The sequence below is a fragment of the Macrosteles quadrilineatus genome, unplaced genomic scaffold (genome assembly GCF_028750875.1).
Source record: "Macrosteles quadrilineatus isolate MER2022 unplaced genomic scaffold, UCM_ALF_1.0 Scaffold_1__1_contigs__length_201487025, whole genome shotgun sequence".
In the NCBI taxonomy this organism is placed as follows: domain Eukaryota; kingdom Metazoa; phylum Arthropoda; class Insecta; order Hemiptera; family Cicadellidae; genus Macrosteles; species Macrosteles quadrilineatus.
In genome coordinates, this window is record NW_026542594.1 from 127013429 (window position 1) to 127037560 (window position 24132).

General features: G+C 31.0%; 1 protein-coding gene across 7 annotated transcripts in view; it reads right to left on the bottom strand.

Annotated features, from left to right (window-relative positions):
* LOC128984528 (synaptotagmin-7-like) overlaps positions 1 to 24132 on the bottom strand; it is an 831102-nt gene that overhangs the window by 305990 nt on the left and 500980 nt on the right. Inside the window, exon 2 of one of the 7 annotated variants that reach the window (XM_054403895.1) lies at positions 23789 to 24085. The exons of 5 other annotated variants lie outside the window; for them this stretch is intronic. In XM_054403895.1, coding sequence (XP_054259870.1) covers positions 23789 to 23856 — 68 coding nt within the window. In that variant the 5' untranslated portion in view covers positions 23857 to 24085. The remainder of the gene's footprint in view (positions 1 to 23788; positions 24086 to 24132) is intronic. One more of the 7 variants, XM_054403902.1, reaches the window with a different exon arrangement.

Consider the following 24132-nt stretch of genomic DNA (forward strand, 5'->3'; position numbering starts at 1 on the left):
GAATTTGACAATTTCCACCAAGATTTGAAAAAGAATGAAAAACATCATAGCCAATCTCTTTAGTTAAATTAAAATAATTAATTAGTATATAGTAAGTTAATTGAGAAATCATGCCAAATAGGGTAAAAAGGATGAATATTTAAACATGGATTACAGATTTGAATTTGGATTTCTTTCAAAAAATTGTTTTTAAAGATATAGTGTACAAAAATAAAAACAATTATTCTTAATGCAACAAATTTAAAAATGTAAATGTAAGTATTAAGGAATGTCGACCATGTTTCAAACATATAAAACAGGACATGTTATGTTTTTAAAGAACGAAATGCAATGTTGCAAAAAGTGACGAGATAACTTTGTTCTGACGCACAGATAAATAGCGTTGAAAATTCAAGTTAAGCCAATAAAAGGTTTCGTTTTATTTAGGTTAGCGTAATCTGGAAAACACAATTTTATCACCATAATATTTCGCAAGCGTTAGAATTCAATCTTATGTTTAAACTTATTTCATAAATATCATCAGGTGTATTTGTTCTAAAGACAAGAGGAATATTGTCGAATAGTATTACCATATAAGTTACTTCAACAAATATACACACGCTATGGTAAAATTCTTTAGACCTACCCTTCATGTGGGGAAAATATCTGTTTCATATATGCTCAAAAATTAACTACTGTATATTTTTCTATGTTGGAAATGTTGGAGATTAATTTTACACAGGACGTTTATTGAACCGTTGAATTGTTCCACTGGGACTCCGGGGCCAAACACTGTCCACCGGCAGACTGATAACGTCAGGATAACGTATGTCGTTGGATTACTGATAACGGGAACAAAATGTTCAATATCGGTACGATATTACAGCTACAAGCCCGTTTACTTGCTAATGAAAATTAAGGAAAGTATTATTGTTTATCGTTTGTCTTTTAAGCATTTGACAGCCTTTTTTCTTGCATTTTCCCGTTCAGAAAGGCTGGGTCTTTGAGTGAAACTTGTTAATCGAAGAAAGGAGTGAGTCAGTTCATGAATGAAAAGTACTGATAGAGAATTGTGGCAGCACAGTCACGTAAACCCACGACTTTGCTGCCACGAATTCGTAGTCCGATTCTGCTTGTCTGATATAACAAATAAGCCACCGACTGAGCCAGCACCCCATCAACTGCCTGACTCCTGATTCCTGTGACCACCTTTTTCGTAACAGTTATATATTAATAATTAATAATCCGTATAGCTGTTGTGCAAATTATAAAAAAAGATTTGCTACAGCATTAGCATTATAATTACATTCTTTTTACTGTAAATTCAAAATAAAATCACCGTCCCATGTTATTCGTGGACTACATAGATTAATATTTTACTGTTATTTTATCCTACAAAAATATTAATGAGTGGTGATTGAAATGATTTATATTGTACGTAGATTAGTGCAAATCATATTTCTTTTTAGGGAGAGGAGGGAAAATGTTTTTACGCACACAAGTGGTCATCCTGTATTGTGAGACTCCTAGATGGACCAGACTAATCAAAAAAAAAAAAAAATAAAATAATCCCTCTACTCTGTTGTAGATAGATCTGGAATTGTTTGTAAATTTTGTAATTTTTTTTCAAAATAGGGATGACTGTGTCAACCGACAGCAACCCTACGTTGTATTGAGCCTCCAGGCGGGGCCTGTCCCAACGCGGGCAGCAGAAAAAGGTGTGTTTCGTGTTGTCGGGAGTGCCTGGACAGTTAGTAGATGCAATCGGATACACAGGTTTGTCCATCTTGTACATGTACGGCCGAATCAATCCGTGATCTGACATAAATTTGGCAACATAATAATCAGGAGAGGGCTGCGGTCCTATTCTAACCTGGGTAACTGCGCTGGAATGCAAATGATGATAACCATATAAGCTATTACAGTACAAACAAAAACCAGAAAAATTACCGGTAGGAGAAATATGAACGTTGTTGAGATGTATGTTGATGTTGATGAATGATGTACATTTCGTTGTACATTTGACTAGATGGATTAAATTAAAATAAAACTACGAAAAAATCAACTTTCTTATTGGCCTATAACTAAAAAGTGAAACAATTTCAAAATGCACTATCTAGTTTTATGGTAGCTCAAGGAAAGATTTTATGTGCGATCCGTTCTGATATTGTGTTTGCTACCCTTGAGAAACTCTTCCCCATTCTCTTGAGTGCAGTAAAGTGGCACTTTGCAAACTAGTTAAGCTAATGAATAGTTTTAATTACTAAGGCTTTTGAAAAACAGTAATATTCATCCATCTTTATAATCTTGCACTGTTAAATAACAATTGCAGCGTACCTCAAAACTGTTTAGATGCAACACAGAATAGGAAATAAGATTTGTAACTTTAAATATGGTCAATGAAAAGAAATATAGATTTGCATAAATAGTTAATCGGAATAATTTATCCCTAACTAATTTATTATCTTTTTTCTTAGAGGTTGGAGGTATCTTTTAACCTTGCCATTTGCCCGTCCACATAGATACACATGGACAAAGATATGTAGATTTTTTTTGAGGTTGGCGGCCTCTTTTTAACCTCGCATTTGCCCGTCCACATAGACTACAGATCTGTGCGTGGAACGTATCCAGCAAAGCAAGGGGTGAGCCGTTACAGTACAAAGGTGAACTGTACTGATAAATTGTAGTGGCATTGGCCAGGATCCGAGCCCACGACATCGCTGCCTTGGGCCCGAAGTCCGTGACGCTACCAACTGAGCCACCGGCCTACCCTATTATATCATTATTCATCAGCCTTGGTGGCAAGAATGTTAAGATTATTTACAGAAAATACTAGATGCAATTATGAATTATGGGTCCTAACTCCTTTTACGGGTTTTTAATATGCCAGGAAGTGTCATTTCAAATAAACTTAATAGAGACTTAATACCAGACAAGTGTTTTGAAGTATTATGCAGCTTTATCGCAGCTTTAAATTAACTTAATCGTAAGTATCTGTTCGATAACACTCGTTTTCCGTCATTATTGCTATCCATCAATTAAAACATGTGTGTTAATACAATTTAAACTTAGTTAATATACTACATGCGTTGTTTATTATTATAATGCGGTAACATTTGAATTCTTGACTATTGTTAATAATGCTATTGAAAGTATTGTTTTGTTTTGTAAACTATGTAAAAACGTGCTTAAAAATGCTAATTATTGTTTTTTTTTACAAGACATATGTATGTAAAAATTAGGAAGGTAGTTGTTAACTGTACTGTAGCAATAATGTTTCACTATAGTTTTTATGTTACATTTGCATTTATTATTTCTCAAAATCACAAATTGTATGGCTATAAATATACCTAACTAACATAAAACGGTTTTTAATTTCTCGAATCTGAACAACGATTAATAAAACTTACCGTTCCGGCAAGGTCCGACTGAACGCACTGCTTCATTCATTGTCTACGCGGCGCATAGCGTCACAGTTGTCAATATTCCTAATTCCCGCTTGAAAAATCAAGTTGAGAGCGAGTTTTCTCTGAATTTAATTAAAATGATTGTAACATAAAAGGTATTCGAAATATATCATTTAAGATTGACAGCCACTTTTTTTTAAATATTACATTAATAAACACTTTCTTCAGTTCCTGAATAAAGTAATTTATTTAATATAAAAAATTCAATAATGAGAAAACAACACCCACTAAGCCCCAACACATTATGACAATTTTTATAGGTCTTTAGTAGTGTTTCTGGCCAATCAATAAAAATGTATATTAACTTATGAAAATTACCCACATCTAACATTCATGTGATAGTGCCAATGTACTGACAAGGATTAAAAAAAAATAAAATAAACGTATTTGAAAATGAAATTTTGATATTTTAACGTGGATTTAAGTTATTTTGCAGGTATACAAAGGAAATATATGTAAGACCAAAATGAGGTAAAGGAATGAAATATTTGATGTTTTGGAAAATACATTAAAGGATAAGCTAATTTCTAAAACCTTTGATTCTGTGTTTCTGGTGTCTGTAATTTTAAGAAACACCAGTGTTAAATGTCTTCAACTTTATCAACCAATACCTTAGACCTTTCTATAGCATGCATTGAGTAAATACAACGCAAGAGTGAGGAATACTAAAAAGAAAACTGAAATGGATTTCAAAGGAAAATATTCATACTTAAATAGTATTAACTAACCACTACACTGGTTTTTAATTAAATATATTTGCAATTCTGTATACTTATATGTATTTATGTATGTACAAAAACCAAAGTTATACAATTTATACTTTAAAAATGATAAGTTGGAATACACTATGCTCTAACTGCAGAAGGCCAGTGGGAGATTTTCCTCATATCAGTTTTCAAATTTGCAATGCATATATTTTTATTTTACTTTTGTCAACTTAAAGACCTTTATGGACACGTGAAAACTAAGAAGTTATTTATATAATAGTTTTGTATAAGGTAATTGAATTGTGAGCAACTATCAATTATGTTTTCGAATAGAATTTTTTATATTCTTATGTTTGGCGAAGATAAAAGTAGGCATACAACTCTCATTTTTTAAGATGACACTAGAAAAAAAACTAACGTAGTGGAATTGAGCCACAGATTACGCTGTTTTGAGTCACAGATTTTTGTGAAATGGGACAACTTTTAACCCAGCTAAACCAAAAGGTATTTTTCTTGTAGACTTATGTCACATCCAACTTCTGTATCATAATATCAAAAACTAAGGGAAGAATTTAAATGTGTTCAGTAGTGCGCTGAATGAAAGAGAAGCTTATATTTACCTATAATTCATTCAAATAAAATATTGCTACATCTTTAGTAACCAAAACTCAATAATTCTTATATCGCTATTACGTGAAATATGTTAGTGAAGATAACACAATTAATTTTAATCATAGTGGTAACATATCTTAAAACTACTCAATACTATAGTTCCATCATACGAAAATAAATTTCCTTAAAACAGATTGTCAATCAAGTAAAAGTATAACTGAAGATATTCTTAAAGGAAACGCACAAACCTATCACCAAAAAATGGCATGACAAATTCTCAAATTTAAAGTTTTGCGCATTTGGGTATTTATAGAAATTTTACCCCAAATTCATCCCACATTTCCAGTTATTCGATTACGATCCAATTTTAACAAACATTAGGATGTAAACTTAAGTTAGACACCTACTATATTATTCAAGCGTATGAGTTAGTAAACAATAGAAGGCAGTCATTAGGTTTGGCCGCCGGCCGATGAATACAAGCGACACAGATGTTTTGTCTGTTGATAATACTTTCACGCAACAAACAAAAAGACTGTATTAGGAGTCTTTTGTTAGATTTTTACGTCTTCATTTACAACGGCTTCAAAACTGTCTCTTTCATGTACAAAGTAAGATTTAAAGTACTCTAAATCTAATAAAGTAAACTAAACGAGTGGAAAATCCGGCTACACATTGTAAACAATAAATTATACTAAACTTGCGCGTAACCTTTCTGTCTTAAATTACGTTGTATTGTTTGTAAAGTTTATTTTGATGCTATATGTGTATTTCAGCATCATTACTGTCTAATAGCTCAACTTTATGGATATAATTTACAATGAAAAAAATAATAATTTAGTCATTAATTTCAACAGTATATAGATGAAGTTTTTTTATGTTTATACATTATCATGTAAAACATTATTTCATGGAAACTTAAATTTATAATATGAATCCTTAAAACTAGTAAATTACCACTTTTTCTTGCATTGCGTCTGAATTTATATATATATATTTTCTTCGTTAAATTACCGAATTTATAATAAGTGTAAAAACATGGGGCTAAACCAATTTAAAAATTTAAATTTAATCCCAAATCTTACTGGTATTATAAATGTGAAAGTTTATTTGTTTGTTTATTTGCTTGTTTGAAGTTCAACCATGCATTAACTACTAGTCGGATTGGGCTTAAATTTGGTATGATGATAGCTCACGTTCCCGATTAACATATATATATATTCTTACCTCAAGAATCCTTTTGGGTTCCGCCCCAGTCGCTCTGGAGTGTACCATGTTAACCTTACGAGTATTCATATTTAAAAGGAAATTAAGAATTTCGTCAGCTGTTTCAACTACACAAGTTGGTTCTATTATATTCAATATCATTACAAGTTATAAGGTTTACCAACATGGTGCAGCACTATTAATTTCTTTTGAATTTATGACAAGAGTTAATTTGTACCAACGAGTGACATAAAACTGTGATATACAATAAGAACTGTCAAAGTAGGATTGGTTTAACAGTTAAGTTCATGTTTTTTATTTATATATATTCTTTTAATATTTTGCAAATATTCGAAAATTTAATTTTTTCGTTTGGGTATATCGGTACAACATTTTGGCTATAGATGTGTTATTCTATACCATGCAGTAAATTAAAAAAAAAACCCAATATTTCTCATACTTCTCAAATTTTGCAAACGCAAAGCACAAGTATAACTGCAATCAGCATTTGTTTATACTTACACGCCAACCCCGTACTAAGCACGGGTATTCTGCTAGTGTATCTGTAATAGTTTAGGTTACATGATGTCTTACCTTCAAAGAAGTTATTCTTGTATATAAAAAAAAACATTAATTCACATATATATTGATAGTAAAATTTTAACACCAATCATAAATAATATACACAAATACATTTTAACTTTTACAGAACCGTAATATAAACAAAAAGTTAAAACTAGAACAATTTCAACCCATGGTATTTATTTGACCCAATCGTCGAGGGCGTGTAATGGGCTGCATACACATTTAATGGATAAAGTGCTTTAATAGTAAATTAACATAAAGAAGATTATGCACTTGTTGAAAAGTTGTAAGACAAATAACTTTTTGATGATAGGCCCTATGGAGTAATAACACAATAAAACCTTCGTTTCTATAGAAGAACAATTGTGTAAGCCTACAAAAAGTATACGTGTACACATTTTCCTTATGATGTGTTCTTGAAAACAATCGATATTCATTAATATTTTATGGGTTTCGTTTACTTGTATCTATTGTGGTGCTATGGTAATAATTTTATAAATAATCCCCAATACATTGCAAGACGCTTAGTAGAATAGTAGTTTACGCAACGATTGCGTTAAGTTAGTCTTTACGACACGAGTAGAAAATTTAAGGCACGAGCCTTGGCGAGTGCCTTAAAAACTTCTACGAGTGTCGTAAATACTATTAACGTGAGTTGCGTACACTACTTTACCTACGACCGTTTTTTAATTACTAAAAATCTGGTTTTTTATTACTAACAATCACTACTCATAACTTCCTAGAGAGGTTATGTTTTCGTTTATTGTCATTGTCACTGAAAGTGATGCAACGACTTATTGTATAATCAGCTGATTTCATGTAACTACGTGTTTGTAAAACTTTGTTAAATAATACGTTACTTTTTCAGGCAATAGGTTCTGCTAGCAGCATTCTTACCATAAATACTGTATCAGGTACAATTAGGGAAATAGTGCATATATTTTTGGACAACTGAATAATATAGTGAAACAGTTAATTTACAGTTAGATCTCAGCATCGAATATGTGGTCCACAACGAGTTGGGTGAAAAAGTGGTTAAGAGGTTTTCAAAATAAACCAGAAGAACATTTTCATTTATCAATTTAACCTTGTTTTGTTTCGTCCATTTAATGAATTGCTGGTATGTAATTGCATATGGTACCTTTGTTTTGATTTTGGTGGCAAAAGATTAGCACAAACAGTTTGTGCTCTCATGTCTATCTCGTCAACATCACTTTCACTAACTGATATTTTAAAATCAACCTTCATTTAACTTCCACCAACTTAGGTTAAGAATACGCGAGTATCAACAGGAACAAGCCGGATCAACAATTAAAATTGTAAACTGATCAGCTGATCAGCTGATTAGTTGACGTTCGAAGTATTACAATTATTGTACTTCTTTTCTCTCGATCCTTGAACCTCATTGGTCCGTTACCCGTGTTGATATGAGAAAAAGTATGCTGATATGAAATGAAACTATGCTGATATGAAAGTAAACAGCTGTTAAGTGAAACTTTTCAATTCTAAGAACTGAACTGAAATGGCTACTTAAAAAACCGGTCGTAGGTAAACATATTATTGAATTAAATATAATATTTCAATAATTAAACCAATGTATAATAACTATTGCATCATTGTTCATTTTTATTGCATCGTAGTACACTGAATAAAACTATTAAGTCAGAAAGTTAGAACTGCTAAAAATGACAACGATGATGTACATCAACTAATGCTTTGAGAACGCTTTACTATAGATAAATATGTATGATCTAAACGTAATCAAGTTTTGAAAACTGATCCATAGTTTCACGTCGTTAAGATTTAGATTCATTAAATAAAATTTATAATCACGTTAATCTTGTTGAATAATTCTAAGCATGTTTACTAATAGAAAATTAAAATTACGTTATTGTAAATATTAGTAGGTATTAAAATACTGTATTTGATGTTGCAACAATATAATCTATAAATAACTGTATTTAAAACAAATTCACATGGTTGAGTATAGTTAAATGGATTATTTTTTAATCAACTATCATTAAGTGATTTTAATTCAAACGTTTCATTATGATGAAAAACAACCGAGATAAGTAAGGATTGAGGCGATTAATTTGTAGCCACCTATTTTAAACTTGTTATAATTTATTTTATCAGGAAAGGTAGCCGAAATTTTATGATTCCTCTTATCGTTAAATACTTTAATGAATAAAACTGAAAAGCTTAGAGGGAGGAATTGATCTGGATCATGAGAATTGAATGTAGCTTTACTGAGAAAAAAGTAATTAATTACTCATGGTTTCCAAATCAACTAATAACCATGCATATCAATCGACTAATATTAACACTAAACAGTATTATGGATTTAGTGCCATAGTTAAACGTTCAAATTGTTTATCAAATTATCACTGTTATCCCTGTATCTGTTCACAAATCTGTTATATTGAATTATTTAGCTCTGAAATAATAAAAAGTTAAATTGACCTGCTTTTGATATAGTTTGAACGTGTTAAAGATTTTGTTAGTGTTTCAACCTACTTTTTAAGTAAGCGTAATTTGACTACTATATCAAACGCAGCAATTAGTTTGAAAGAAATGTCAAATCTATAAAGTTACAATCCTGCTTAGTCTAACAGCAGTTGGGTAAGTAATGTGTTAAGCAAATCCTTTAGAGAATTAGAACACAAGACACTGTTTAAAGATTTGCAGGTTAAATCTAGGATTGAGATAAATTTGGTATGTTCAATATGTTTACATTTAAAAAAATATAAAGAATTGATGATGCAAAATTTGCTCACTTACTACAGGATTTCTGCTTATGATGCACGCTTACACATACAAATTATATAAGGAAATTTAATTTACTGATAGTTAATTATTTTCTGCAACTTGTATAAAAAATATGAAACCCTTAGCTACGTTAGTATTTAATACATAAATTTAGTGCCGATAGACACTGATCGAACAGTTAATTAACTCGTTTTTACTGCACAGTAATACAGCTTTTTTATGATACTAAAGGTTCCTTAACACATTCACTGCTAATGATATGTAATACTTTTATAAATGGCTAAAAAACATAAACATTAACATGATCATGTTAATTGAGTGACAATATATCTTTAATTAAATAAATTTTATACTATAAATTGTGGATTAAAATATATTATGTAATTATATACATCATGTATTATATATCTGCTAATATACTTATGACGCACAAGTGCGTCATTAGCAGTGAACGTGTTAAGGGGAGTCGTTACTCAAATCGCAAAAGATTTCATTGTAACTCATTTTTACTTTGTAACAAAAAAATCATATTAGAACAAAAATTTGTCATATACCCTAAAAGTGGGCGTTAAATTTTTTTTTAAATTTTCAAAATTGATATTTAAAAATCCATAAATTTTACAAAAAGGAATTGACATAGTTCAGCATGAAATTCACTTTAATATCCCGTATATTTATTGTATTACAGAAACATTATTTATTTTTTACATAGCATAAAAATTTAATACTCTTTTCAAAAAAAAAAATTATCAAATAGATTCAAAATACGTGTTTTTAAGAAATATGAAAAGCCTCGTATAAAATTTCAGAACTTCAGCTTAATTAGCTTTGGAATATCAAATTTTGTATGCTGAAACATTGAATTTTCAAAGTTGCGGGAATTGGCGATGAAACTTTTTACGACTAATATTATTATTTTTGATATCATGTCGTGTTATTGCTATTAACATTGAACACGATATGTCATTTTTAACCTAAATAAAAGCGTATAACGCGTGTTCTCCTCCTCTATACTAATGTAAAAAGTGTCAAAACAGGTGTTGTGTGCAATCTGTATTAAACTTAATAATGCCGTCAACTTCCACCCAACCTGGACACCAAGTGACACTGTGCTAGCAGTACGGCTGCTACTTTTTATCATTCACTGTAGGGGGATTGTACAAGACTGACAAAACCGAAATGATGATTAGTTAGTCAAAGATTGTGTGCACGTTCAACTTAAAAATCTTTCCTTCATGAAATATGTATGTTCACAACAAATTGTTGTGTTTTTCTGGTAGAAAAAGATCTAAGTAAAAATTGAGTTAAAAAACAAAATTCCATTTTTTTTTTTTAGATTTTTTACCACTTGAGTAGTAAATTCCTTCAAATATTAGGCAGCTTCGCAAAGCTACGATTCAACAAAAACCTCCGTCATTTTATTTTTTAAGGCAGGTAATTTTGTAAGCATGGCGAACACTGATCATATTTTTAACTATATTTTACTACACTCAACCTAATATTTGTATTGTAGACCAAACCAGCTTTAGCTTAATCGGGGCCACATGTATGATCTAATCTTAATATACCCTGTATTGTAGACCAAACCAGCTTTAGCATAATCGGGGCCACATGTATGAATTAATCTTAATATACCCAATGTAGCCATTTTGACAAGCTAGCATATCTCAGTACAATATAAGCTTCTTAGTATTCTCGTTGCTGTGCAAGAGTTTTCTGTACGACTGTTACGTCTTTTACATCTAGTTTGAGCTATTTGCTACATAAGATCAGCGTTAATAGTACTTATTCTTAAATAACTATTAGGTTGCAATGGCCCTTATTAAATTATTTTACAATTTTGTTTTACCTTAACACAAATAAACTGTATTTAAAATATAACTTTTTATATTTTTGAATCGTATTGTACCTTGATAATATACCTCCTATATATTAGTGGACTAGAGTTAGTTTCCTTTTATAGTAGAATGAATATTATTTGGTTTATAAAATGCTTATTACTAATATCCGTGGATAATATTCTAAGAAAACCTTCTAAGAAGGAAAAGATATTTTAAATTAATTTAATCACTTTTCCCTAACACTTACTGCACATCAGTAGAACTTTATAGCTGGGACGTTGAATTTCTTTCGTAAATATTGCACACTCTGCTACAGTTTTGTCTTTAACACAGGAAATAATATTTTTTACTTATTTTTGCTATTCTAGTGTAATTAAAATGAAATCAGTAGTCACTCGCAATAGCATTATCAGGTTGTAACCTATTTTCCTTATGTTACAGTGTATAGAAAAATAATCGTAAAATATTAGACTTAAAGAACATATATTAGGTAGAGGAAAAAACAAATTGGCTTTAAGACTAGTGACATTCCTATAGTTGTTTTTATCTCTCAGTAACATGTTTACAAACAAGAAATTGTATGGCAACAGCCGGTTGGATTATTACTCTTTTGTAAAGCGTCAAGTGACTAAAATCTTTGCTTTGTAATGTTTTTGTGTAGAGAAGACCAATTGACAACGTGGCATGCATGAAGGGATCATTTCAACTTATCGTTTGTGGTTATCGCCCCGTACCGAGGGAATTCTCCTAAATTACCTTAGTAAATGGGGGTCCTAGATCATTCTAACAGCAGCAATAAATTACCAACACTTCCGCGCAAACGTCATAGATTTAGCATCGACAGTCAGAACAATGGAAGTATGTCGATGGATTTTTCGTTGTTACAAAATAGCTTTGGATAATAATTATAATGCATTGTATACAAATTAAATGTAACTATAATTAGTCAGGTTTAACGATTTAGGTACTATTTATATGTTGGTGTAGGACGCTATTTGCTATTTTTTTATTTGGAGATATTATACATATTTATCTCAATTACTGACGGCTTCAAAATGAGCAATGATGTTTCACAAATGTACTTTTAGGGAATAGCGTTTCCTTAATGAATCAAATTTAACATAACTTTCTTGGAGTGTTCATATATGGGTCAGTTTAGAGCTTTCGGATCTTATAAGCCGCTTTTAACGATAAAAATATGGATTAGGGCCTATAAGGTTACTATTACATATTTCAGACCCGTAACAATAGGGCTGTGATTAGTGGGGAGTGAGCTGGTCTAGTGGATTAGAGTGCGGGACGTTGATCCCTGAGGTCCCGGGTTCAAATTTCGCCAAATCACCAATTGATTTAATCAAAATGAAATTGCCACAACCCCTAGGTCTAGCCTGAAGTATTGTGAAAAACAATCAGAAAAATCAATCAGAAAATCAGAAAATCTTTATTGTTTCATATTTATTTATCCCATCTAGAGTTTTAGAAAAAAAGTAATTTATTAGTATCTAGTTTTTATTTTGTATGTCCCACCTTTACATCCTAGGGCGTTAGTTATAGCCCAGAACTGTTCTTCAAATTACTTCAGGCTAGTCCTATAGGGTCGCGGCATTATCACATTAATAAAATGCATTGGCGATTGGCGGGATTTGAACCCTTGATTCGACGTTGAGCTCTACACTAGGCAAGCTCGCTGCCCTATCAATATCTAGTATCACCTTGAATCGTATCGTTCCAGATACATTTTAACGGTAAAGGTTTTGGACCAAATCGATGAAATTTTCAAACCAGCATTAGATAATGTTAAATAAACGGTATCAGCAATCTGACACATACTTTCTCACATTAGTTTCACCACAGCCCTTGTATAAGTGGTGGGATACACTATGTTACTTGATGCGTAAAATCTCAAAGGTTATGAGTGAAAATGACAACCTATACATATTAACTACATACTTATTATAAATACATACTTATACATATTAGTTCATATACATATTATACTTTTATCAAAATTGTTCGGGCCATTTTGTAGAAGATTCTAGTTTCCGTTATTTTATAACTTTCATCGGAAAATTCCCATAAAAATTAAAAGTGAAAAAAAATATATAAGGCTGAAGGTGCCATGAAATTTATCGAAATCAGACCACATGATTGGTCTTTAGATCTGTACAGCTCCACACATACAGATACATCTCTTAAAACACATTTATTTTGTTCAGGGGGACTCCAAACGAATATATCCACCCAAAACTCAAATGCCGAAATTATTACGAGAATCTTACTTCCCCATATAATGTGTGTAAAAGAGAAGAAAGTAAATAAAACATCTCAAGTAAATTGATTTTTAAACTACCATTTATGAAAGTTGGTAGTCCATATCATTCAGCAGGTTTATACAGTGATTGTGAACAATTTATAAGACTCCATTTCAAATAAATAGCTCTTAAATGGTGAAACAGCAAACAATTCGTTTGTCAGTTCCAACAAATATTCAAAGGTGACAGGTTGTTTGTGTTATTTGCCGGTCTAATCATATTCAGCTACACGCCCCGTCACTCACTCGCTGCCTGTAGATGAAGTTAATGTCACATTACGCCATACTGAGCCTTCAACACACTACTAGCTTCAGTTTAAATTTACAAATCGGCCATGAGCATGCATAAGTTACTTCTTTATGTGCCTAGCGGCAATACTGATTAAAAAAATTACAGCTGGATATTACTTTCGATGGTTATAGAACTGGACGAGTATTGATTGCTCATGACCTCTATCATGAGGTGAGCCTTACGAGATTGTAGAGAAATATACAAAACATGGATGTTATAGAGGTTAAGACAACATTAGAAAGTCCTTTCTAAGGCCTCTAAAATAAACATTATAAATAATACGTTAAAGAGGGAAAATAATACGTACAATAATACTGTCAAGAGCATGGGGAACCCTTGAGCTAGATGTAAAATTGACATACTTAACAGATTTTACTAGAAAAATACATGTTAATTTAAAGTTAAGTTATAATTTTAGTAAAACGAATATTATGAATATTTAAACAAATATTACAAATATATTGAATAGAAAATATTTAGGCTCAGGTCGTAGCTATTTGTATTAAAATTAAAGTTCCTGTACAAATTTATGAAGGTTACATATGTTGTTCTAAGTGCCTAACCTACACTGAAAACATATCATCGTACATTTAACATCCCACGTTGTAGCAATATTACTCTGCAATGATAAATTTACGTTTTGTGTATCTTTATTTATTGGACATATCACTTTACGTAAATATTTTTATGAAACATCAGAATAATTTTACAACATTCTTGTAAATAAATATCTTCATTCTCCTTCTAATAATACGCTTCTATAGGTGTATACGAGTAATGCAAAGGGTGTATTTCATGAAGCAATAAATGTTACAGTTGCGTTAAACATAATGTCTTGTTAATTAAACAGAAACCATGAGATTAAAACACAAGCTGATTAACTCGTTCTTTGTGTTTGCGAAAACAAAGTCAGCTTTAATTAACTGGGGAGGGGTGTTTTAATAAATAAGGAACTAGGGTAGTCCACCTATTAAGTTGATCACAACTGATACGGTCCCAAGGTAAATGGATATTGAAAACAGTTCAGTCGTAGGGCTTTATCAGTTTTAATATCGCGTACAAATAAGATGAGGAGGGAACGCACTTCCTTTATTTGGTCAAAATGTTTACCAGCATTGGCCGATTTGGGATCTGTAGAGACTTTCCGTATTTACTTTTAAAAAGATTAACTACCTTGCATTAAGATCTACTATACATTGTACCTTTAACAATGTAATTAATCGAGAAGGGTCAGTGTTGATTTTATTCATGCTGTTTGCTGGAAGTCACCAACTATTAGTGCCTGGTTTATCAGCCACTGAGCTGTCGGGTTGGATTAGTTACTGGTAAGTGATATTAATTTTAAATTGTGTTGAAATGTGAATAAAAAAAAGTTTCTTAATATGGAATTTCCACCTCAGTACGGATTTGTTAAGCCATATAAGATCCGTTGGACATCAAGCTTACAACTCGATTTATCAATAGGTGAGGGAGATTACGAATTACAAAACAAGTTTTACTTTTTGATTTATTATATACGAATTCATAACTAGGAACTATTTCATTTTCCTATCAAGGGTCATATTTTATTTATCTCATCATTAAAAGTATATGCACGTGGTTGTGTATAAAGAATTATTTCATGAAAGATTTTCTTTGTTAATTTTAGTTTTCGTTAAATATCTTGAAAATAAACGAACAAAAAACTACTACTGTAATACAAACTATTGGATTTGGATTGCTGCTTATCCTCTGCCAGCTTAGCCAATGGCCAAACCGTAACTGTAAAGTTTATGTGAACTTAGAAAAGACATTACAGAAGTCAACCGCACTCTCTAGGTTATTAATCACATTTAAAACAGGTCCAGATGTTACAATGGTAAATGCAAGTCTACCTTTGGTTTTAAATTTCATCAGAAACTTTATTTCAAAGCATATAAAATGTGTTTGAAACAGTTATGATTATATAATAACTTTTTAATATTCTATTTGTTTCCAAACAATTTACGATACCATATTTAAGGGTGATAAAGTAAAGTATTGCATCCTATACTAACACCTAAATTATTTAGACTTTTATTTTTGTATTATTTACCAAATGGGCATACTTAGTACCTATTAGTTATTTGGCATTAGTAAAAATTTAGTTAAAAAATTGGATTGTGTTAAAATGTTACTTCACCGATTATATTTAATAACCTTATGTTTTTTTTTTCTCATTTATAATTAATTATTGTAATTAAAATTAGAGGGAGTAACCAAAAATATTCGATTGTGGATATATTTTCTATTCAGGTTGCGATAAAAATACTGGACACAAATTACACTCAATTTAAACCGCGAAACTCTGGAGATATAGATCATCTTATCTCAGATTGTTGTAAAGCATATCGTGTCTAGTAAGGCCACGATACAAAACTATTGTGGTGTCTCTAAGGTTGTATTTTAAACATTTATTAAAACCAACCAATCGTTGCTTGATTTTCGTTTATAGGAAATGCTTAGTGAAATTTAATTAATAAAAGCCCTGTTTGACAGAGGTTTTTAACTAAAGTAATTGAAAAGCAAAGCACTATTACTAAGGTATTTCTCAAACGGTTAATACATTGACCTAAACTATATATACTTCTTAATACAAACACGAGTGGTAAATAGCTCATCTGAGTTAAACACATTGTTAAACAGAGTATGGGTAACATAAATTCAACGGTTGAAACAGCTGGTACATTGTGTTCCAGGCAATGTTTTGAGACCGCTAGAGCACAGAATGCTCATTAAAAATTCATTGTTTACGGAATAACCACACTGACGGTTGAACGAGACTCAGGTTTCCTTTACACTATATTAACCAAGGGTTGAATATTTATGTGTTATGGCCTGACTGCCAATAAAGTGGTTGTCCTTTGAATTACAGGATAACGTAGTAATAAACACCATGAAATACCGAATAAATTGCAGGTATGTTAGAGTATATTTGTTTAACGTATCGACAAATAAAACGACTCCTGATCTTAATTTATACATCATATTAACTGTAGACCTAGTATTAATTGTGTACTTCCTCACTGAAACACTAGCTAGAACTAATATTTCCAACTATAACCAAAAATTATACTAATTTCAATTATTATCAGTTAGGAGACTATGGGGTGAAATAATACTACTTGGAGGACGTAAAAAATTTTACGTGTTGTTGGATACTTCTCTTGTTATTCACTTGTTAATCGATTACTATAACTTATTGAGTTTCAGTGCAAGAGTTAAAATCAGATCCTGGCGGGTCCAGTTTCTTCTTGAATTGGCTGATGGTTGTTCCAGTTTGAATAAATTGCTCCAAAGACAGTGTTATTGTGGTTTTTTTATGTAGCTCATGACAAAAGTACGCTACATCTTTATTAGTTTATAATTGTACATATTCATGCTTATTTCAAGGGAAATTTCCAAGATAGGATACCTATTCATCAGCAGCACAAGTTTTAGGTTATTTTTTTATTCTAGTAAGTCTATTTTATGTATAAATTTTTCTCAACCTATTGGTTTTATAACATGTCCCCTATAAAATAGATACAGATAAATATGCACAAGAAAAATTAAATAATATGCATACAGCATGGAATTTTACGACGATAATCATAGAAAATTGTATAATAGACAAAGAAAATTCTTTAAATATTTTACGTAGGAAATGAATGGGTTTTGACCGTCCTACAAATGTTTGCCGTTGGAAATATTCTAATCGAATTTTCTCTTGATGTAATTGGAGTGGTTTACTCAAACAGTAAAATCGTAAATTGTCACTGACTTAGGAAGCTTTTACACAGAAATAAATTAATTTGTAATCACTTATAAGTGAGTTACATTAAATAAATGTTTGTCAACTTCCACCGTAATTATTTATCGTTTTCTTTTGTGTAAAGTTTGATCGTTTATATATATATGTTATTTATCTTATCACCATTTTCATTCAAAAGCTGATAGTACTGATTAGTTGTGTTGAGATGTCATAAATGGGCCAGAAGGCATACATGTTTTCTACCCAACTCTCTACCACAGTTAAAGAATATATGTAAAAAAAATTAAATAACACGTTACCCGCCTAACTCTCAAGCTTCAACCGTTTTTAATGGGAAATATTTAATTACTAATTTTTCACTTTTTATTATTTTATATGACATGTAAATCTTTGACAAAACTTCAATATTCATTACCATTTAAGAACAAAAGAAACTTCTTTACCCATTGTAAAATCTTAACAGCTACTTATTTTTGTTTATTTTTTAGCAGTGAATACTGCTTTAGAAAAATAAATTATTTAGTCACTGAAACAAAGCAGGATGTTAATACAGGAGAATGTTCCAAGAGAAAAGGAAGGCGTAAGAATTGCATAATATATAGCATCTTAGACACTTTCTGCCAGTTTTTCTTTCCCCTCTTTAACATCCATGATACTTTTATATTAGAAAACATCAGCTGAATTTATTATCAACACGATGATATTCGAGCTAAGAGTTAATAAATAACCTTTGGTACAGTTATAAATACATTTCATGGTGTACCTTAATTTAACCCCAATCTACCTACGTTCTTAGTTTTGCAGGTTTTTTTTTTTTTTTCTCTTTGCTTCGGTTCTGATTCGGCCACAAGTATACACCTAGTTTAGTTCTTAGTAGTTGGATATGAACTAAATGTAAATATTTGTGGCTGACAATGATTTTTCATAGAACCAAAATCGGTACCATGAAATGGACTGTTTATTTATTGACACCGAGATCTAAAGATGGTTTTGAGACTTGAATGTATTCTTGGAGTAAAATATTTTGAATTTCAGTAATTATTACGTTTACTGTACATATTATCTCCTAACTCTTTTCAAAGTCAAAAAAACTACAAGATGAGAGGTTATTTGTATTCTAGCAGCATTTTATTGAGGATATTATCGTATAGTACCATCCAACATGTTGAACTTCCCAAACTGTAATATAATTCCCACAGTATTTAACACCCTTTAACTTACAACGGTAAATATAGAGATACTGTTTCATTTTTAAATATGATTAAGGTGTGTTGGATGTAATTTTAATTTGAAGAAGGTTAATTTATAAAACCTCCAGGAATACAAGAAGCAAAGTAGAGTTTCCAAACAGAAGACTGAGTGCAGTAGATATATGACCCAGGTAGAAGGTAGATGATGCCATAAGCAATGCATCTCAGTGTTTGTTTGCGTTATATCAGTTGAGATAAGATTCAGTACCACACTATACATCACTTGTGCATCTTTGATGGTTGAAGAAGCATTTATTTTTTTAGAAATCTTGTTTATATACCGGTTTCAATAAATCGAACACAATTCCATAGCATGAGCACCTGTACCAGCTTTGAGTAACTGTATTCTGTACCATAATCGTAGATATTTTTTCAGGGTGGAGCCTCTATTAACCTATAATTTACCCATCCACATTTCCCTCCCAGAGTTTGGAATGTATCAAGCAACGCAACGAATAAGTGCAAAAAATAAAGTGTAATGGAACATATTAAGTGGTGGCAACGGGGCACATGTCCATGACATCCCTGCCTTAGGTTTTAAGTCCATTACTCTACCGACTAAACCACTGTCAAAGCTACCAAATTACTTCTCTTAAGAGAAATATTAAGCTAACACAATTACTGTAATGAGCTATTAAAATAATCTCAGGTATTCAGTCTTCAGTCAGGGAATATTAAACTCACGACACAGTCAGTTATCCCATACACAATTAATGCTCAAAATTTCTTTTGCGACAAGTTCTAGAAAATTGGTTGATCGTATTATACGCGAAGATGTCTGATTCATTTTAGAAAAGAGATTATAGGCTTCTGAAGTACCCCATTGGATGTCGCACTTTTGTGTGAAAATGGCCTTAAGCATAGGTTTAAATTATTTTTGTCCGCTATTTTTTCATTTTCATCGTCACATGTTCGCTTATTTTGCTAGAACGAATACTAAACTCTTTTAAAGGGAAATAGTACGAATCCATTATAATTTTGAGGACAGTCTGACGATCGAGCCCATTCATCTTGGACCAAAATTCAAAACGTTATCTATAAGACTAGAAGCACACTTAAAACTATTATTTTGTGTTTGATAAGGTACATTGTGTGTTTCTCTGGCCTTACTAGAGTAATATGTCGACAATCTTCTTTATTCTCAAAACTACATGATATCGGAGCCATATAACGCATTTTTAAATATGTGTTGCCGGAATGTCTTACTCGTAGTAGAATTATCTTTTATTTCTCAAATGTATTTATAAATTTAGATATAATTTTATTTGTCTCTAATAATGCCCAAATCAGCTAGCTACATATTATAAATTGTAATATTAACAATAATATTCAATTATGTATACTCATATAAACAATATTACAACCATAATTTAGCAGTTCATTCAGAATGACTCCAACGTCGTAAGAGTAAAATTATAGCAAGAGTTTCAACTCTAGAGTTTAATAACAGTTCCACTTTGTGAAGAAATAAATCGTGAGTATAACACGAAACAGGTACCTTTATCTTGGGTTTTCAATTGCTTTATGAAAGGTCGATTTGTATACTCAAAGGAAGCTTTTATGTTGTTTTATAATTTTAAAAGACACGAGAACATGACAGGTTTCAGTCAAAGAATTTATTTCAGGCTGATATAGTTCTTTATTTGCGTCAGTAAAATCTTTAACAAAAGAATTGGAAATTATTTTTGACAGTACGAAATTTTAACATATTACTACGGTGCATTGATAGTGACGCTATGTTTTAGTAGGCTACTATCATTGATTTTATTTAGTAGTAGTATATATTTTTAGTGCGAGTCTATTATACAATTTGTATTCTAAAAGAGATTATAGGCTTCTGAAGTACCCCATTGGATGTCGCACTTTTGTGTGAAAATGGCCTTAAGCATAGGTTTAAATTATTTTTGTCCGCTATTTTTTCAGTTTCATCGTCACATGTTCGCTTATTTTGCTAGAACGAATACTAAACTCTTTTAAAGGGAAATAGTACGAATCCATTATAATTTTGAGGACAGTCTGACGATCGAGCCCATTCATCTTGGACCAAAATTCAAAACGTTATCTATTAGACTAGAAGCACACTTAAAACTATTATTTTGTGTTTGATAAGGTACATTGTGTGTTTCTCTGGCCTTACTAGAGTAATATGTCGACAATCTTCTTTATTCTCAAAACTACATGATATCGGAGCCATATAACGCATTTTTAAATATGTGTTGCCGGAATGTCTTACTCGTAGTAGAATTATCTTTTATTTCTCAAATGTATTTATAAATTTAGATATAATTTTATTTGTCTCTAATAATGCCCAAATCAGCTAGCTACATATTATAAATTGTAATATTAACAATAATATTCAATTATGTATACTCATATAAACAATATTACAACCATAATTTAGCAGTTCATTCAGAATGACTCCAACGTCGTAAGAGTAAAATTATAGCAAGAGTTTCAACTCTAGAGTTTAATAACAGTTCCACTTTGTGAAGAAATAAATCGTGAGTATAACACGAAACAGGTACCTTTATCTTGGGTTTTCAATTGCTTTATGAAAGGTCGATTTGTATACTCAAAGGAAGCTTTTATGTTGTTTTATAATTTTAAAAGACACGAGAACATGACAGGTTTCAGTCAAAGAATTTATTTCAGGCTGATATAGTTTAGGCTACTATCATTGATTTTATTTAGTAGTAGTATATATTTTTAGTGCGAGTCTATTATACAATTTGTATTCTATTCAACGTAATCTTTACCGAGCAAATAAGTGTATGACTCTTCTGTAATTATGACTATTGTTGTACCGGTACATTTTCAAACCATTTTAGTCATGTAAACAAAATCCCTAAAGAAATGTAATTGTCAAAACCTTTGTATTGAAGTAAACGTGCGCCAAACTTCATGAACAAAACAAATTCACTTGATTAAAGTTATGGTTTTGTTATATATATTTTTTTGCAAAATATATATAAAATGAATGAATAATATTTAATAAATGCATATGATTGTTATATAGTTTTTTAGTTGTATGAGAAATCATTTAAAGTAATATCTGAAAATAGAGACAATAAATTATTATAAAAACACATCTTTGATAAAAAAATATGTCCCAAACTGACAGTAATATTTTATAAGTAGGAGGTGATATCTAACCGACGACAGAGCGTTCGCTTAACTTTCTTTTGAAAAGAATGGGAAACCTCTTACAAAGAAGTCTAAGTTGACCGAAAAAGAAATTCTGAAAGAAGAACTTACTTGGCACATTACAGTTTTCTGGATTGTGACCCCTTTTAACAACCGGATGTTCTATCATAGTCAATTGTGAGAATTATGAAGAACTTTTAAGGAAATTATTTAAAATAGTAAAATACGGCGAAGAAATAAAAATATAGTAAATACAAAAGTACGATTTGATTATACAGGATGAAATAAATCACCATGACGGTTATATATTTCAAATAATAATTAAGATCGAGTTACAAAATTTGGAACAAGGTTACTTGGCATAAAAATAATATTAACGCATTGTTCAGTGATACGCTACCTCATCAGGGGGGTGGCCCGCTATGAGTCATAAGAAAATATTAAATGTAAGCATAGGTTGATTCGCACATCAAATTAAAAGACTTTAATTTTAAATTACAATGCTGCAAACTTCAACTCAAACAAATAACCAAGTCAAATGACAGCTGTTCAAAGATTTCTGTAATTTTACATTTTGAATATTTGAACGGCTGCCATTTTTTACCCAGTCGTTCTTTCCAGCTCAAATTCGTGGCGTTTGGTTATACCATTAAAGACCTTTAATTTAACGTGAATTTCGACCTATGCGTACTTTTTCTATTTTCATCCGATTTCTAATGGCCCCCTGAGGAAGTTGTGTATAATAAGGCTTGCCAATTTAAAGTATCTTTGAACAGCTGTCATTTTTGACTCGGTTGTCCGTTTGAATTCGGGTTTGCGGCATTGTTTTTTTTTTACTAACAAAGACCTTTAATTAGATGTGCATATAAAACTATGTTTACATTTAAGATTTTCTTATGTCTTTTAGCAGGCCACCCCCCTGAAAGACGCAGCGTATCACTAAACAACGTATCAAAATTATTTTAATGCCTGTGAACCTTGTACCAAGTTTTGTAGCTCCATCTTTATTATTATTTAAAATATTTTTCTTCCCCGGGACTTCTTTCCACCCTGCTTATGGTTATACTAGAGTAATAACCTTTTTGTATATTTCATCAGTTACTACGGTATGTAGGCTAATTCACAAAATAAATTGAAGATAATTAAAAAAAGGAAAACGTTTGTGGTACATGAATTACTCTTTACAGCTACACAACATTATTTCAACTTGTAATAGTTATTTTCTATACTACAAGAAAATATTTCTTTATTTGTTTATTTTGTAACCAGTTATCAATATATTCTGCCCTTAGCATCCGATTTTACTGCAGTCTTACTATTGGCACAGGAATTGTTAAACTGTAAATATAAAAAGTAATATTTTCACATTTTCTTGATTAGTCTCATCTGTTTAAGCGGGAAATATTCTGATCTGCTTCTCACTGACGTTTAATTTTAAAGCCAATTCCAGATGTAGGGGATAGTATTCCACCAACGTTGTTTAACCTATATATATAGTATGTAGTAAATAACATCGAGTTGTATTGAAAGTTATATTATATATACTCAATACATAAAATATTATTAAAAATATTACTTTCTCTATTACTGTGAGGCGATATTCCTTATCTTCATTCATCTGCCTAATTATTTTAATTTATTTTTGAACGCGTACCATAGAATGTGATTCCAAATAGTTAACAACACGCATGCTATTCACAACTTGACGATTTGGTTACCTATTATTACTACAGCATGTTTTATATTTTCTTTATTATAGGCGTTGTAATAAACACAGTTTGGAAAGAGTCTTAGAATCTGATCTATGAAATGGAGTATGACTACGTTTGGTATGTGTTTGTTTTGATACTCACATGCTTTGTGAAAGAAACTTGGAAAGTGCCAGACGGGAAATTGGATTGTTCTTGAGTCCGTCGAACATGGTGAGTTTCTTTCAAATATCCAGTATTTAAGAATTCGATCGCAAAACAACTCTCCTATAGAAAACAGTTTGTGCGGAATTATAACCTCTATGAACCACTAATTTTAACAGGCTTCGTTACGAAACAGCATTACAAAACAGCGCAAAAATGTCAACTTTATGAAAAATCGTATATTGTCGATATAAAGTTAACAATACGTTCAATCACGTATCAAAATACGAAAAATGCCTTTAAAATACGAACAACAATGCTACAAACACAACATTACGATGTAA